Source organism: Odocoileus virginianus, chromosome 17, assembly GCF_023699985.2.
Source record: "Odocoileus virginianus isolate 20LAN1187 ecotype Illinois chromosome 17, Ovbor_1.2, whole genome shotgun sequence".
NCBI classification, from domain to species: domain Eukaryota; kingdom Metazoa; phylum Chordata; class Mammalia; order Artiodactyla; family Cervidae; genus Odocoileus; species Odocoileus virginianus.
In genome coordinates this window covers 9,808,820-9,828,140 of record NC_069690.1, presented here as the reverse complement: position 1 = coordinate 9,828,140, position 19,321 = coordinate 9,808,820, and the positions used below count along the sequence as shown (strand labels likewise).

At 36.8% G+C, this 19,321-nt stretch overlaps 1 protein-coding gene across 6 annotated transcripts in view; it reads right to left on the bottom strand.

Moving 5' to 3' along the window:
* The window catches only part of VMP1 (vacuole membrane protein 1), a 118,507-nt gene that overhangs the window by 67,984 nt on the left and 31,202 nt on the right, over positions 1–19,321 (bottom strand). For all 6 annotated transcript variants that reach the window (XM_070478571.1, XM_070478573.1, XM_020908796.2 and 3 more), the window contains one exon: positions 5,774–5,941. In XM_070478571.1, the coding sequence (XP_070334672.1) occupies positions 5,774–5,941 (168 nt within the window). The remainder of the gene's footprint in view (positions 1–5,773; positions 5,942–19,321) is intronic.

Below are 19,321 nucleotides of genomic sequence, written 5' to 3'. Positions count from 1 at the left end.
ACAGGACTGGAAAAGGTCAGTTTTCATTCCAATCCCTAAGAAAGGCAATGCCAAAGAATGCTCAAACTACCGCACAATTGTGCTCATCTCACACGCTAGCAAAGTAATGCTCAGAATTCTCCAAGCCAGGCTTCAGCAATATGTGAACCATGAACTTCCAAATGTTCAACCTGGATTTAGAAAAGGCAGAGGAACCAGAAATCAAATTGCCAACATCCGCTGAATCACTGGAAAAGCAAGAGAGTTCCAGAAAAACATCTACTTCTACTTTATTGACTACGCAAAAGCCTTTGACTGTGTGGATCACAACACACTGTGGAAGAGTCTTAGAGACGGGAATACCAGACCACTTGACCTGCCTCCTGAGAAATCTGTATGTAGGTCAAGAAGCAACAATTAGAACTGGACATGCAAAAACAGACGGGTTCCAAATCGGGAAAGGTGTACGTCAAGGCTGTATATTGTCACTCTGCTTATTTAACTTATATGCAGAGTACATCATGAGAAACGCTGGGCTGGAGGAAGCGCAAGTTGGAATCAAGATTGCTGGGAGAAATATCAATAACTTCAGATATGCAGATGACACCACACTTAGGGCAGAAAGCAAGAAGAACTAAAGAGCCTCTTGATGAAAGTGAAAGAGGAAAGTGAAAAAGTTTGCTTTAAACTCAACATTCAGAAAATGAAGATCATGGCATCTGGTCCCATCACTTCATAGCAAATAGATGGGGAAACAATGGAAACCATGACAGACTTTATTTTTGGGGGGCCCCAACGTCACTGCAGATGATGATTGCAGCCATGAAATTAAAAGACGCTTGTTCCTTGGAAGAAAAGCTATGACCAACCTAGACAGCATATTAAAAAGCAGAGACATTACTTTGCCAACAAAGGTTCGTCCAGTCAAGGCCGTGGTTTTTCCAGTAGTCATGTATGGATATGAAAGTTGGACTAGAAAGAAAGTTGAGTGCCAAAGAATTGATGCTTTGAACTGCGGTGTTGGAGAAGACTCTTGAGAGTCCTTTGGACTGCAAGGAGATCCAACCAGTCCATCCTAAAGGAAATCAGTCCTGAATATTCATTGGAAGGACTGATGCTGAAGCTGAAACTCTAATACTTTGGCCACCTGATGCGAAGAACTGACTCATTAAAAAAGACCCTGATGCTGGGAAAGATTGAAGGTGGGAGGAAAATGGGATGACAGAGGATGAGATGGTTGGATGGCATCACTCACTCAATGGACATGAGTTTGAGTAAACTCCAGGAGTTGGTCATTAACAGGGAGGCCTGGCATGCTGCAGTCCATGGGATTGTAAAGAGTCGGACACAAATGAGCAACTGAACTGAACTGAACACTAGTGATACAAATTGTGAAATATCAGAAAGATACAAACTGAAAAGAGGTAAGCCACTGATCAGCAACACCAAACAATTCATTTTAATGGGCTCCAAAGACTTATATGAACAGACTGAAAGTGAGGTTGCCACTGATTTTTATAACTGGAAGTACATATTTCATACATACATATTTCAAGGATTTTACTGATTTACTATATTTATAATGAAATGAAAAATATGGATGTGAACACAAATGAGATCAATTTTATGAAAGGATAAAATATAAAAAATATTTCCAGTAGTTTTCTTCATCCAAATGGAAACTGTTATTCATTAGGCATTAACTTCTCATTCCCCACAATGCTGGTAACCTCAAATCTACTTTAAAAAAAAAATTTACCCCATCATGGGGCTTATTTTTAAATTAACTAATTATTAATTTTATTTAATTTTTGGCTGCGCTGGGTCTTCACTGCTGTGATGGGCCTTTTCTAGTTGTGGCAAGCAGAGGTTACTCTCTGTTGCAGCACATGTGCTTCTCACTGAGGTGGTTTCTCTTCTTTAAGAGCATGGATTCTAGGCCTGTGGGCTGCAGCAGTTTTAGCAAATATGCTCAGTTGTTGCAGCATGTTGGCTTAGGTTGCTCCATGGCATGTGGGATCTTCCTAGACCAGGGATCAAACCCACATCCCTTGCATTGGCAGGCAGATTCTTAACCACTGGACCACAAGTGAAGTCCCCCCAAATCTGTTTTTGTGTCTTTATAACAAATCTGAATTCTCTTGACAGTTGATTTAAGCGGAATCATACAATATCTTTCTGTGTCTAGATTATTTTACTTACCATGTTTTCAAGGTTCATCTATATTGTAGCATGTATAAAAATCGCATTCCTTTTCATGGCTGAGTAATATTCTGTGTATATACCACACTTTGTTTATCCACTCATCTATTGAGGGTTCAGCTCAGCTGCTCAGCTGTGTCCTACTCTTTGCGACCCCATGAACCGCAGCACGCCAGGCCTCCCTGTCCATCACCAACTCCCAGAGTTTACTCAAAACTCATGTCCATTGAGTCGGTGATGCATCCAACTATCTCATTCTCTGTCATCCCCTTCTCCTCCTGCCTTCAATCTTTCCCAGCATCAGGGTCTTTTCAAATTAGTCTGTTCTTCACATGAGCTGGCCAAGGTACTGGAGTTTCAACTTCAGCATCAGTCCTTCTAATGAACACCCAGGACTGATCTCCTTTAGGATGGACTGGTTGGATCTCCTTGCAGTCCAAAGGATTCTCAAGAGTCTTCTCCAACACCACAGTTCAAAAGCATCAATTCTTCAGCGCTCAGCTTTCTTTACAGTCCAACTCTCACATCCATACATGACTATTGGAAAAACCATAGCCTTGACTAGACGGAGCTTTGCTGACAAAGTAATGTCACTGCTTTTTAATATGCTGTCTAGGTTGGTCATAACTTTCCTTCCAAGGAGTAAGCATCCTTTAATTTCGTGGCTTACCTTTCTGATAATATGAATAATGTTGCTTAACAGTGAGCTACAAGTTTCTATAGTTATATTTGAGTCCTGGTTTTCAGTTCTTTTGGGTATTTACATTAGAGGAGGGTCACAGAGTAATTCTATGTTTACATTTTCGAGAAACCACCAAAGTCTTTTTCATAGCAGCTGAATCACTTTACATTCCCACCAGCAACCTGGGAGTGTTCCAATTTCTCCACATCTTCACCAATACTCATTATTCTTTTTAAAAGAATAATAGCCATCCTAATACATGCGAAGAGGTAATCCCTTATGGTTGGATTTGCATTTCCCCAACAACTAATGATGTTGAGAATTTGTGAACTTATTAGCTATTTGTATCTTTTCCTTGGAGAAGTGTTTATTCAAGTCCTTTGCCCATTTTTAAATTGGGTTGTTAATCTTCTTATTGTTGAGTTGCATAGTTCTTTAAACACCCTGAATATTAAATCCTTATCTGATATATGACTTATAAACATTTTCCTCCTTTTCGTGGGTTCTCTTTTCACTCTCGTGATACTGTACCCTTTGATGTACAAGAGCTTTTAATTGTAGCAAAGTTCAATTTATCTATTTTCTTTCTTTTGTGGCCTCTACTTTCAGTGTCTTATTTAAGAAACCACTGCCCAATTGTTATGCAGATTTGTCTCAATATTTTCTTCTAAGTGTCTTAGAGTTTGAACTCAAGTTTAGGTCTTTGATGAATTTTGAGTTAATTTTTACATATGGTATAATGTAAGGATCCAATCTCTCTCTTTGCATGTGGATATTCAGTTTTCCCTGGGCTTCCCTGGTGTCTCAGTGGTAAAGAATCTGCCTGCCAATGTAGGAGACATGGGTTTGATCCCTGGGTCAGGAAGATCCACTGGAGAAGGAAATGGCAACCCATTCCAGTATTCTTGCTGGGAAATCCCATGGACAGAGGAGCTGCTGTCCATATATATAACCTCTGTATTCAGTGCAGAGGTTACAAAGAGTTGGACACGAAGTAAGGGGCTAAACAACAATAACCATATTCAGTTTTCCTAGCACTTTTTGTTAAAAGGACTGTCCTTATAAATGGTGAAAACAATAGAAATCAATTTAAACATAACTTGATATATGCTACATTTTTTGTCACAAAAGACAGCTTCAAAGAAGGGAATATTGAAGAACAAACACACACAATTAATCAGCGTTTTCTGACATTCCTGTAAAACTATAATAAGCAAAGCCTAATGCTGACTGCTGTGAGGGTAATACATTTAATTTAAGCTACAGCCTGAATTTTTTTGAGAAGCTAAAAATTTATTTGGGGAAGTAAGCCACTACACCAGTCAATTCAAGTAATTTGAGGCATGCATGGAGCCAGACCAAATGAGCGTTTCAGATAGTACACACCATAGGAATTTGGAAGAGGTAGTTATCACTGCCAGCTGGGATAAAAATTTCTTTGTTGGCATTAGTGTTAATTGAGCCACATATATCATTTTGAGAGAACAAAAGAAAAACAGAAAACTGAAGTTTATATACATATACCCTCTACCCTCTCTAGCATGTTCCAAGTAACTAGTTATTTTATTAACAGCTTTTCATCAAAGGACTAATGTGATGAAATTTATAAAACATATGCAACTAGTACAATGAATTTGTTTCCAGTATTTTTAAGACAGTAACAGGAAATATGACAATTTTTCCTGTTTTTCATATTCAACAAATTCAATAAATGGCATTTCCCTTTTAATTCTTTTAAAGCACAGTGTAATCTCTAACATTTGACTGTGTTTCAAAACTGCCTCTCCTGTGGGCACTGTATTCATCTTCACTTTAATTAAGGCATTTAAGAGATGTGTTTCACATTTTTTATTTTGTAAGAAACTGTTAAGGGAAAAAAGTTACAGGGAACATAAAACTTAATAATTCCAAATAATAAATTAAAAAAATAATTCAAGTGGCAATCAGAAGTCTTTAGCAACTGAACTATTCCTCAATGACAGACACCTGAATGAATTTAGGCATATAAAAAATGCTTTGTGTGGATATAGATTAAAATACATTTACCACTGATCATGTAGTTCAAAATTTCCCAAAATATATTAACCAAGCCATAGAAAGAATTGATACTACTGAAAGTAAAATCATCATATAGTTTGATCTCATTTCAAATACAGTAAAGCTTAGTTTATGAAGAAATGTCTGACCTTTAGTATTACAATTCAGAAAATGAAATGAATCTTCTAAAACTAAACACAGAGTATTTAAATCTAAGAGAGAGACATATAATACTTACCAAATTTGGACTGATATATAACCATTTGCTACATGTTTATCAAATTTTATAAACATCAGTAAAACTTTATAAAGTAATATATTTGCATATTTATATTCATTTTCCCTGCTATTGTCTCCTTGGCATCAATACTTGGTGGTACCTATAGTTTCCTGCCTTCCTTCTGCATGTTATTTTACAAAGAGAGGCTCTGCTGCTGCTGCTAAGTCACTTCAGTCGTGTCCGACTCTGTGCGACCCCACAGACGGCAGCCCACCAGGCTCCCCTGTCCCTGGGATTCTCCAGGCAAGAACACTGGAGTGGGTTGCCATTTCCTTCTCCAGTGCATGAAAGTGAAAAGTGAAAAGTGAAAGTGAAGTCACTCAGTTGTGTCCGACTCTTCGCAACCCCATGGACTGCAGCCTACCAGGCTCCTTTGTCCATGGGATTTTCCAGGCAAGAGTACTGGAGTGGGTTACCATTGTCTTCTCCGAAGAGAAGCTCTAGAGATTTCTTTTCCACGGAAGTTAGGTAGTTGGTGACTTTACTAATTAATTATTTACTGACTTGGTATATGTTTGGATTCAATTTCAACAAGGTACAAAGATCAAGACAGCGAGGTTAATTTTAGGTAAGCATGAAAACGGACATCTTACCCACATGCAGGCCTCAATCCTAACTTTTGAGATGATGCTCCATAAAGAAATGGCTCCTTCAGTGCCCTCTTCATCTGGGCAAATAATCTGATCAGGATAAGGCGGTTCAGGGAAATTAACTGAATTGCACTCATAAGCAGCTAATGTAACTGAAGCTATATGTGGACCCTACAAAAAAAAATATGAGAAAACTTTGATGAGAAATGTTAAAGAAAAAGAAATTATCACAATGTTATTTTAATGTTACCTTAATCACTACACATTAATAGAAAAATGTTAGCTTTCAAAGAACAAGAATTCACCCAGGTATTTCAAGATGCAACTGATAATTTGAAAAAATAATCACTCCCAGAATCTCTTCAAGGTTTACTTTTTTAAAAACCAATTTCAAATTTATGGGGGTAAATTTACATATAGTAAGTCATTTTTTTAGATCTGTAGTTCAGGCTAAGTTTTGACAATTATGTTTAGTCATATAACCATCACTAATCAGGATACAGATACACAGCATTTCCATCAATGCAAAAAGTTCCCTTGTGTCCTTTTGTAGTCAACCTCCTTTCCCTAACACGAGTCTCTGGAATCCATGATTTCTCACTTGATTCTTATTTTATTTATCCATACATGTCATTTGTAAGACATGTAAAAAACCTCCTGTGCCCCTACTCTTTAGGCATACTTTAAGAATACTACTTTTTTCCTTACGTAAAAAAGTTGATGCAGACACAGAAAAATAAACTTATGTTTACCAAAGGGAATAGTGGGAGGGGGGGTGCGGAAATTAAGAGTTTGAGATTAACATATATACACTACTATATATAAAAATGTAAACAAGGATATGCTGTATAGCCCAGGGAACTATATTCAGTATCTTTCAATCACCTACAATGGAAGAGACTCTGAGAAAGTATATACATACACGTATATAACTGAATCACTCTGCTGTACACTTGAAACTAACACAGCATTATAAACTAACTGTATTTCAAAAAACAATAGTTGATGAAGTAACTACCTTATTTATCTTTCTCACTGAGATTTAAAACAAAAATAAAAGTGTGCAACCAGTACCAATGAATTTTTCTTTTAAAGTAATTTTTTCTATGGAAGATTTTGTGCTGCTTTGTACCTTTCTTTTTGAACCATTATAAATTAATAATATATTAGATTAAAATGAGTTAATATTTAGATGTGTGATAAAGGTTTAAATATAATGGTTCTCAAATGAACATGTATGCCAATATGAGGTATCTGCATAATAATCAACAAGGGGCTTTGTTAAAAATATAAATTCCTGGGTCCCCTAAGCATAAACTGATTCAATAAGTGGACATGGGAACGTGTATGTTTTAAACAAGTTCCTTTAGGGTTTCAAGTAGGTTCTTATAGTCTATTAACGGTCAGAAAATAAGCAACCTCAGAAAAATCACTTAACCTACTCTTTAGCAAGGCAAAAGAATCAGATTCATTTGATGGCTTTATCTAGTTTCAAAATTAAAAAACCCTAAATACAATCAAGCTGTCAATAAAATCTATTGCTAATTTCCAAGGTTCTCATGAAGTGTAAGCTCTAGAAGCTGGACACTCTTAACATGTTGCTCTAACATACATGATGCCAGTATTCACTTTAAAACATACTATTGCCATAAGCATAACTTCTACAGCCAGATGTTCTGACTGAGGTTCCGGCCTCTGCCTCTTACTAAGTCTTGCTTTCCTCATCTATAAAATGGTAATGATAAAACACCTTCAGGACCTACATTCTGGGGATACTGTGAGGTTTCAATTAGTTAATTTTAATTTATATAAATATACTTGAATTAGTGCTGGGCATATAGTAAGCCCTCAGAAAGTATTAGCCATTCACTGTTATAAAGAAAAATACTGTATTTGCAGAAAAAATTATACACACACATACAGATGTATATATAGACACACATACAGTAAGTGATCTTTGGATTTAAGAAAGTCTTTTTAAACCATATGGTAAAAGAATTTGTGGTTCAAAGACAAACTGAATAAGATGTAGCAATGAGAATAAAACATTAAAGAACTCCTGTTGCTATAAAAATAAAAGGTGATATTAAGCACATTTTTTTGTTGCATGTAATATGTAAAAGAAAGATATTCATAAATCTAAGCTCCCGTTCCCCCTAAATGCAGGGGCACTTTGTGTTCAAATAAAAATCTATAAAAAGAAGGCCTACACTTGGCACTGAATCAATTAACTATAAAGTTTTCCTCTGAGCCAAAAAGAAACCTATGTGAATTTTTAGTCTGTTCCTCTTTTTCTTGAGTTTTAATTCACAGAAAACTATAAAAAGTAATAATAAGTTTAAAATAATTATAGAATCTTTTAAAAAGGAATGGTATTTTTTTGAGAAACTGTGATTAATCACGAAATCTACAGCTGTTTCTCTGAATATTATTATGTGCATAAAAGATATTTCACAGTTGGAGATAAAAGAATTATTTTGTGATCCTACACACACACACAAACTAAAGTTTGTAGAATTCAGAGGAACTGAATAATTAGTGAAAAATTTCTTGTTGTACACTTATAGATAAGCATCAGACGCAATTAAAAAAAACCTGTTAACTTCCACATTTACTATGTGAAAACACAAAAGAGAAATGTGATACTACTTAAGGCAAGACAAAAGAAGTTCAAGAGTTTGTTCATGATATCCCTACACAACTGTCCTCTACAAACGAACTCTGGGAGAACAAAACTTGAACTTAGACACTAAAATAATGAGATTTCTGGGATACAGAGGAAGGAAAAAACTACATTTCTATTCCAGAAATATAAAAAAAATATGCACCCCAACTGATTAAACAGGTCATTCAACAAGATAAAAGACTTATTCACAGTTTTAATTTTAAGTGATTCTAAAAAGGGAAAATTCTCAGCAATCTGGTGAGAATATTTTCCCTAAAGAAAGGACGGTTCACACAATTAAATTGATATATACTTTCCATAACCACACTAATAAGTCATGATTACTCAGCCTCAGTGGCAGATGTGGTGGTTCCCAGACAAAATGAACATGAGTAACTCAGCTTCTGGTCCGTTGCTCATTCTCAAGAGCCTATTGAGCCTGTACCTCGACATTTTAGTTTAAGCTATGTTAAGTAACAGCAAGCCTCAACAGTTCTTTTTAACATTACAAGTTAATAGTTCCTAAATATAATGGACTTGACTGAAATAAATATTACATGAATCCAAACACAAAAACCAAAAGATGATCATTTTGATTAAGAATTTTAACAGCTGCACATATTAAATTACCTTTTAAGTCGATTTTCTAAAACCTACAATTTACTACAATGTTATTAAACATAAAAGAATCACATTTAAGCCATAAGGCTAGCTGGAGCAAAACATAAAAGTAATACCATGTACTGAGCAGGCAGTTCCAGCTCTCATGCGAGTGGGCAAGTATTGATATGCATGGGCTAGAGATTCTAGCCTATGGCTGAGGGTTTTCTGCCTTATACCATGAAGTGACTGGAACAGATGTTCACTCCTACATGAAACAACTGGAAACCCTACAAAAACATGGGACAGTTCTTTTCAGACATTGTACCACAGGTAGTACGGTGGTACTTTCTTGACTGCTGAGAAAAGGGATACAAATGCAGAAGCCCTGTGATGACTTTGGCTTTCCAAGTGTAGACACACTGCGTGTCTGCAGCAAAATCCACAGTCCAGGGGACTTCCCTGGTGGTCCAGTGGTTAGGACTCTGGGCTTCCAATGCCAGGGTCCTGGGTTCAATTCCTGATCGAGGAACTAAGATGCCACATGCGCTGCAACTACTGAGCCTGTACGCTCTGGAGTCCCCCCACCACAACAAAATGACCCTGTATGCCACAACTAAGACTTGAGGAAGCCAAACAAAAAACACATTTTTTAAAAATTCATATTTGGTGAAACAGATCAGCAGCCCAGGTGGGATGCATGAGACAAGTGCTCGGGCCTGGTGCACTGGAAAGACCCAGAGGGATCGGGTACAGAGGGAGGTGGGAAGGGGGATCGGGATGGGGAACACATGTAAATCCATGGCTGAATCATGTCAATGTATGACAAAAACCACTACAATATTGTAAAGTAATTAGCCTCCAACTAATAAAAATAAGTGAAAATAAAATAAAATACAGGAGAGAAAAAAAAAATTCATATTCCATGGGACTTCCCTGGAGGTGCAGTGGATAGGAACTGGCCTGCCAATGCAGGTGACACAGGTCCCCTGGAGGAGTATTCCATATGCCACAGAGCAGCTAGGCCTGTATGCCAGCTACTGAGACCGAGTGCTGCAGTCACCGAAGCCTGCATGCCCAGAGCCTTCACTGCGCGGCAAGAGAAGCCAGTGCAATGAGAAGCTGCGCAACGCAACTAGAGAGTAGCCCCTGCTCACCAAAACGAGAGAAAGCCCGCACAAAGCAACGGACACCCAGTGCAGCCACAAAGTAAAATAAAGAATAAAAATAATAAAATCTGTTGTCCAAAGAGGAAGACCCTAAGAAAAGCAGGGTAGTACTGCTGCATTGAGAAGAAAATTTGAGTTTGGGGGGCTGAGTGGCTGAAATCTGTGGGGCAGAATACCTAATGCAGAGAAAGGACTCTCCATTTGTGTGTGGGGGTCCCCCTGAGACTCCCGCACACCAAGCTGCATTGCATGCTACGATGAGATTCTATAAGACCAGGCAAAGTACAATTAGTGAGAAAAGAAGCTGGACAATTCTTAGCCTTCACCCAGGGCTGGGAAACACCTGAACTTCAGTGAGCTAGAGTGGAAAGACTTAGCATTCAGGGATGACCTTGCAAAGAGCCTAGTAAAAGCTAAATAGACCACAATAGAGGTTTTAAAAAGACTTAAATGGACCAAGTCAGCCCACTAGTACCTTAGTGCCCAGCAAAACAAAAAAACTGATACTCTGTAAAGGATGATGACAAAATCCAAATAATCAACAACTTAATACCACATTTCATCATCTAATAAGAAATAGCTAGATATGTGAAACAGTTTGGAAAATATGACCCATAACCTGAAGAAACAGAAACAGACCCAGAAATGTTAGATATAATGGAATTAGCAGACAAGGCCTTAAAAAGATTAGGTGGGACAAAAAGTTTGTCTGGGTTTCTCTGTTATGTTATGGAAAAATCTGAATGAACTTTCTGGCCAACCCAATGTGTTCAAAGATTTAAAGCAATAATCAGCAAATTTTAGCCCAGGGGCCAAATTCAGCCTACCACTAGTTTTGCAGAGTTTCAAAGAAGGTAACCATTTACATACATGGCTACACGTGTCACCTCTGGCTAGTTCTCTGCAACAGTGGTAACACAGAGCAGCTCTGACCAAGACGCTGTGGTCTATGAAGTCTAAAGCTTTTATTATTTGGACATTTACAGAAATAGTTTGCTGATCGCTGATTTAAAGGAAAACATAAACACAATGCAGGAAGAAATACAAGTATCAAAATAATAAAATGGAACTTCTAGAGCTGAAAATGTAACATCTGAATAGAAAAATTCACTGGATAGTCAACAGATTAGATACCACAGGAGAAATATTAGAGAACTTGAAGACAAGGCAATAGAAAGTATGTGAACCAAAGGACACAGAGAGTAAAGGCTATGGAGAAGTGAACCTCAGTAACCTGTGGAATAATACCAAACAGTCTAATATATGTGCAACTGGAATTCCAGAAAGAGAAGGGAAAGTGTGTGTGTGTGTGCATGTGTGCATGTTGGCAAAGGGGTGGCCAAATATTTTCAAGATCTGCTGAAAAATATCAACTCATCAACTCACAGATTTAAGAAATTCAACAAACCTCAGTCAGGATCAACATAAAATAAAACACAATCAAATTGCTGAAAATCATCATAATCATATCATAATCAAATTCTATAATTCAGCAATATCAGCAATATCAAGAAAATCTTAAAAGCAGAGGGGATAAAAATAACACATTATACAGGCATATCATGCTTCACTGTACTTTGCAGATACTGTAATCTTTACAAATTAAAGGTTTGTGGCAATCTTGTGTTAAGCAAATTTATTGGCTCTATTTTTCCCACAGCATTATTATTTAAGGTATGTATATATTTTTTAGACATGTAATAGAGTAAAATATATAGTACACATAACTTTTAGATGCACTGAGAAACCAAAAAATTTGTGACTTGCTTTATCACCATATTTGCTTGTGCTCTGGAACCACACCTACAATATTTCCAAGGTATGACTGAGTCATCTACAGGGAAATACAGATAGGGCTTCTCACCAGAAACAAACCAAAAACCAATAGAATTACTTCTCTAAAGTGCTAAAAGGGAAAAAGAAATCTGTGAATCTAGAATTAAGGGAAAATATATTTCAAAAATAAAGATGAATTAATAACATTTTCAGATAGACAAAAGCCAAAAGAATTTGTTCCAGGAGATCTGCACTACAATAAATGTTAAAGGAAGTTCTCAGAAGAAAAGTAATAGCAGATGTAAACTTTAATGTACACAAAGGAGTGAAAAGCATTGGAAAGAGAGAACACCATTTTTCCTCATTTTAAAATCTCTTAAAAAAAATAACTAGTTGTTTAAAGCAAAAACCATGACGTATGTCGGGACTTCCATGGTGGCTGAGCCATAAGTAAATAATCTGCCTGCTAAGGCAAGAGATGAGGAGACATGAGTTCGATCCCTGGGTGGGGAAGATCCCCTGGAGGAGGAAATGGCAACTCACTCCAGTATTCTTGCCTGGAAAACCCCATGGAGAGAGGAGCCTGGTGGGCTACGGTCCACAGGGTCATACAGAGTCAGACATGACCGCACACACAAGCACACACATAAGACACATGCAGAAGTAAAATCTAAGTCAGTTCAGTTGCTCAGTCATCTCCAACTCTTTGCAGCTTTATGGACTGCAGCATATACAACACAGCAAATATAAGACAACAACAGTAAAAAGTATGGGAGGGAGAAAAGGGAGTATAATATTATAATGTGGTTATATTATATATCCTGAAAATAACACTCATTTCACAAGAAGGTAAGTAAAGAATAAGAAACAGGTGGGGACCAGCAGTTTAAAGGCAGACTTAACCATACTGACAACTAGATTAATTGCAAATGTGCCAAATATACAAATGAAAACGCAGAGAGTGTCAGACTGAATTAAAAAGCAAGACCTCAGTATATGCTCTCTACAAAAAGCCCATTTAAAATATCCAGATCCAAAAGTAAAGCAATGCAAAAAGATAAACTGTGTAAAAATAATCATACAAATGATGAGAGTATTCTACATTTATAAGAGACTAAGCAGATTTCAGGAGAGGGTATATTATTTTACTAGAGATGAATAAGGACATTTCATAGTGATAAAAAGGCTAATTCTCAGGAAGACAGAAAATCCTAAATGTGTATGCACCTAATAACAGCATGTCAAAATATATAAAGCAAAAACTAACAGAACTAAAATGAGAAATAAAGACATATCTACAATTAGAGTTGAAATTTCAACACCCTTCTTTTTAGTTGATAGAATAAACAAACTGAAAACCAGAATGAACACAGAAAACTTGAACATGGAACACTATACCCCAAAATAGCCAAATACATATTCTTTTCAAGTATACATGAAAGAGTACACTGTGGTACAAAGTGAGTCTCAGCACATTTAAAAGAATGTACCATGAGACAAGGTAATACAAGCAGCACTTCTTAAGGAAAAGTAGCAAATGATATCCTCAAAAGTTAATTTTTCTATTTAAGGACAGTGTCCTTAAATCTATGTAGTGGTAGTCAATGGAAGTTAAACAGCTATATACAGCACAGGCTGTTATGCCCCAGCACAGGAAGCTCTATAAATTTCCTAGCTAGCAACCAGGTCACTAGTAACATTCACTAACTGCCTCTGAGAGTTCCTAATTACTGCCAATGGAAGTTCCCTTTAATGATCCGAAAGTCAACTTTTATGATTGGGATGAAAAGTTACACTCCCATCAGAGTGACAGGTTTTTAGGGTCCTTTTTTGGGGTGGGTGGTTACTTCAACATAGTCATTCTAAGTGAAGTCAACTCAACAAGACAGTTCAGTTTTTTGTGACATATTGAACATCTGGTTTTGCTTCAGTTCAAAGCCTCATATATCTTAGTCTCATGAGCTGATTACACTATATTTTCCAAAGTTTTGATAGTGGAATAATTTTGCTCTGTCCAGGATAAAAAGATGTAGTGCTTGGCCAGGCTAGAGGATGTCTGGGTGAGAGTAAGACCATAGTTAGCTTGGGGGTGGATGGGGGGTTGGGGAGGAGACAATATTTCTAACAAAAGCAGATACAGGTATTTGCAGGAAAAGTATTTTAACTTAAAACATTCTTTTAAGATAAATTTTACAAGTTATACTTCTATAATTTACATTCTTTCAGGAATAGTAAATATACTATTAGCTCTATCAAATTAAGAGAAATTTAGAATGAAAAAAAAATTATCCTAGAGGTAAAATGATCATTCCTAAAATTCTAACACACAAAAATATCCTAAGCTGGTAGTGAGGAGTTCAAAGCAGTGCCCTGATAAAGCAGTACCTATATAAGTCCTGAGGAAGCAATCCTGGTGCCACAAAAACAAATTAGTAAATGACAAAAACTAGTCTATGTATTGTTGCTTCATTTAAAGACAAGTGTTTTCTGGATTTTTAACTTTGTTTGGTTCCTTTGGGGGCCCTTTTTTCCAGAGACATTTTTTAAAAAGTGAATACCTAAAATTATCGTATTAGTTAATTGTAAGCCTAATTTAGCCAAGCTTTTTTATCAACCAAGATGACAAATATGATATCACAATAATAGTGTAGTATGGGGACTTCCCTGGAGGGCCAGTAGTTAAGACTCAGAGATTCCAATGTAGGAGGTCTGGATTTGATCCCTGGTTGAAGAACTAAGTTCCCACATGCTGCGCAGCTGGGGGGCTGTCCCCGCCAAAGAAGAGTGTAGTATGTGTATGTATGAGTTTTTTTAAGGAAGATGAGCAGACAGACAGACATTCTTCCACTCCAGGCAGCTCCCTCAGAACTGATAAAACATTCCTAAAGACTGGAGTTGTTTGTATAACATCTGTAATGTCAATTCATAGCCTAATCCATCATCCATACACAGAAGTCAAGTGTGATCCCAAAGGCAAAATTTCCAATTAGTTTTGTCTGGAAAGTTTAGGGCAAAGGTAATAAAATCAAGAATCCTGTGCTGATTCACTGGGAAAACATTTGTTTGCCACACTCCTTCACTGAGGAACAAAAGGAGTCAGTGGTTAGTCTGGAATGTGATTCATTAGGAATATCTGGGTGATAAACGAAAAGAGATGACAAATGGTTGTCTGTAGGACTTGCAAAACCTTTGTTTTCTTTAAGTCCAACTTTCAGGGGAGTTCAGAAATGCTTTTACAAACAGGAATTCTACTCTTCAAATTCTTTTAATCACTGCTTTTCTCATTGTAGTCAGAAAACAACTTTACCTAAGGTTATGGTGTACAACAAATAACTCTAGAAGGCTAGAGCATAAAACTGTTGACTCCAAAAGGACACTGAGAGGTTTAACTAGTGTTTGTGGGTTTTTCTCTATGAAGAAGAGTTTATAAATTAAGCCCCTATTCTCTCCCTATAAAAGGTGCTACAGTATGTAAAGAAGCAGTAATTTGGCCAGTAGTTAATGTGGATTTTAGTTTTCCAAAAATCTGTTAACTAGTTAACTAGATGTACTCAGACTTCTATCTCACGTTCCTCATTTGATGAAAAGCCTGATTAATAACAATGATAATAATGCCTGTTCAACCTAAGTAACAGAGAAATGTAATGAGGTTATGTAGTAAAAGAGTTATGATAATATAACCAAAATGAAAATGTGTAAACTCTATAGTTCAGGCTCTAGGTTATAAGGACCTGTCTTCAAAGTCATTTTTATTATATTAAATCAATCCATAAGTAAAGATATGTTTCACTTTTCTTCTCTAAACCTAAACAATTTTGATAATAAAGTTGATTTAATATTCAGGAGGAATGGACAATGTATTTATAAAGAGAACTTTTAAAAAGCTTATAAATTGTCTAAAACATATACCCAAAAGAACAGATTTCAGGTAAACTGAATCTTACTAGCTCTCATTTAAGCGCACATTAATAGATAGTGACTTCAGGGCAGGAAGTCAGTCAGTCTGTGCATATCCTTCTGGGTTTGGTGAAAACCCAGCCCTGTCCTGGAGATCCGGGTTTCTACTTTTGATGTGGTGATACTCTTAAGAGTTAATACATGAGTCATTCCTTGGGGAAAGATGAGGAGAAGAGCTGATCATGCCCTCATCAAAAAAAGGGCAAACAGATCTTTTCTAAGAAGGGCCTGATGGTCTTCCCGCAAGAGCCCTGAGTCACTGCATACTTATAGCCAGAGTCATTATACCTATACAGAGCAATATTAGGTCACACTAGAACCTTCCTTTTGGCAATTTCTTCCTTTTTTTGTCTTACAGAGGGATAGATAGGTAAGCTATGTAGCAATCATCAGAAGTCAAGCAGGAAAAAATGTGAAGAGGTTGGCTAACAATTTTTAAAAGAATTATTCCAGCTCATGGCATTAAAAGATTACTACAACAGTTCTCTTACTGAAACTGCTTCACTATTTCACTTCAACCCATATCCATGCAGTTTTTCAAATAACATTTTCTTTAGGCAATAAATAGCCAAGAGTCAAAAAGTATCAGAAAGGCTTTATATGTATACATATAAAAGAGTACGATAAAGTACTATATACAAACTATGAAGTACTTATTCACTAAAGAAAACAGGGTGCTATAGACGGAGATGTTCTATAAACATTTGATAGTAATCAAGATGTTGGGTTTTTTAAAATGTACAACTTTTACCATACATTAGTGATGAAATAACACTAAACTTTAAGGCAAAATCAGATTTTTAAATTTTATACAGGGGCAAATATCTCACTACTTACTTTCCTTATATTTACTACATAACAAAGAGCCCCAATTTTTCTTATTAAAATGGTCTTTGTTTATGTTTTTAAGTAGAATTCTTTATTCATTTATCTTATTATCATATCTGATAACCACATTCTAAACTTACAGTTTTATGCCCATGGTTTCTCATGGTACTTAAAACACTCTTGACATTCACTGATTTTTACCAATCTTTATCTAAAAATGATATTCTTAATCTAAAATGGTCTTTCAACACAACAACTTAAATACCATTCAGATGATAATGACCTGATGGTATATCTTTTTTATAAAATCTGATCTACTTTACAATGTAACTAAATAGCTTTCAAACTTTTCTATGTACCAACTGCCATCGAAGTAAGACAGTTCTAATGTGAAAATCCCTCCCATTTTGATTCCCAAAGGTGAGGGAATTCAGTGGTTAAACTAGATGCCAAAGAGAAAAGGCATTTTGTACAATACATTCAGCCTTCTATTTACAGCTCAATATTTGAGAGTCTTTAAAAATTTTAAGGTGATTGTTGATAGTTTTTGTTCTCAGAATTCTTTGTCTAAGAGCTGGAGTTGTTTTGAAAGGAACATAGGGCTTGGTAAACCTTTCTCCAGGAAACTGCTCCACCTAGTGTCAAAACTGTCTGGGTACACATTATTAGTAAATTCTTACTGAAGGACTCACTCTCTTTGTATTGTTAAACAGAACAGACTTTATAATCATGAATAGCATACACAGTTTGTTGTTGCTGTTTGTCACTATCTCGTGTCCAACTCTTTTGTGACTCTACGGACTGTAGCCTGCCAGACTCCTCTGTCCACAGCAGTTCCCAGGCAAGAATACTGAAGTAGGTTACTGTTTCCTATGCCAGGGAATCTTCCCAGCCCTGGGATTGAACCTGGGTCTCCTACATTGGCAGGCAGATACTTTACCACTGAGCCACCTGGCAGTTGTTAAATCACCTTGTCTTACAACTTTAGGAATAATAATGTACATGCATATAAGGAGCACGTCTGAGATATATTTCTCATTATCAAGTTCCAATGCTCCTGCTTTTAACCTGGTTGTTTACAAAATTATGAATCATATATTCTAGTAATGGGAAATAATTCTAATGTGGCTACTGAAATTACCTTATCGCTTCTCCCAATTATTTGTAACAATCTAAATGTAATTCAAAAATTATTTCTCAAAATGATTGCAGTGTTGTAAAGGTTGTATTTTTACAACAGACTGGTTCTGCACACATCAATGGTTTCAAACATGAGATTAGAACTAAATTTTGTTGTCATCAGGCAGCTCAACTGGAAGAAATTCTTTTACTTTTCTCTTCATGAAAAGTTGCTTTTTTTCTTAACCCCTTGATGGCCTTCCAGACCACTCAAGCACTGGCACAACTATACTCTCTCCCAAACATCATGTTAAGTCTACTGCTATGACCTGGAAGAGAGAAGAAATCCTTTTTTGGCAAGCGGAGAAATCAAATGCATAACACGTCACGTAAAAATCCTTAGAGAGTGGTTTTCACTAAGGCTCCCAAGTTCAACATGCTTCTTCTGGTGTATTATAGTCATCCCATGAATTAGAGCCAGGGTTAGCAAACTACAGCCTGTGGATTAAACCCAGTCTGCTATTTGTTTTTTGAATAAAGACTGACTGGACAACAGTCACATTCATTCCTACACAGTGTCCCTGGGTGCTTTCTTATTACCACGATAGATCAGAGGAGTTACAAAAGGGACTGCACGGCCTGCGAAGCCTAAAACATTTACTGCTTGGCCCCTTTACAGCGAAAGTGCTGCCCCTGGGCTGTCGTCATCCCTTGGGCCAAATCATTATTAAGGTGAAAATTCTGACACATCCAAACACAGAGAAACATCAAAGAAGTTAACAGCAGTCACGTTCTCTTTATTAAGCTGTTTTTACTCTGGGCATTATTTCCATTAGTAAATAAGCACTCAAGTTCTGAATCACCTGAAAGGGAACCTGCTACATACATGCTAAGACTAAAATAAATTTGTTAACGGATTTCTGGAAATTAGTATGTAAGAGAAGAGGGCTTAGAAGACGTGATCTTAGAAAAATCTACTCGCCACAGAAGCTCTTCTGACTTCTGATCTACTTACAAAAGGGGCTTCCCAGGTGGTGCTAGTTGTAAAGAATCCACCTGCCTATGAAGCAGACTCAAGATATGCAGGTTCAGTTCCTGGGTCAGGAAGATACCCTGGAGCAGGAAATGGCAACCCACTCCAGTATTCTCGCCTGGAAAATGCCATAGACAAAGGAGCCTGGTGAGCTACAGCCCACGGGTTCGCAAAGAGTCAGGCACGACCGAGTGTCTGAGCTGTGCGAGTGCACACATGTGCACACACACACACACATTACTTATTAAAAAGTAAATCAATGAAATCAGTAAACTTGCGCTACTTGCCAGGCAAAATCAGCTCATGAAATAGACATCAAGTTCATGAAATAGTCATCTACTACAGGTGTACTTTTGCAAAATAACTATAAAATTCTAAAACAAAAGAGCAGATGAAAAAAAGTG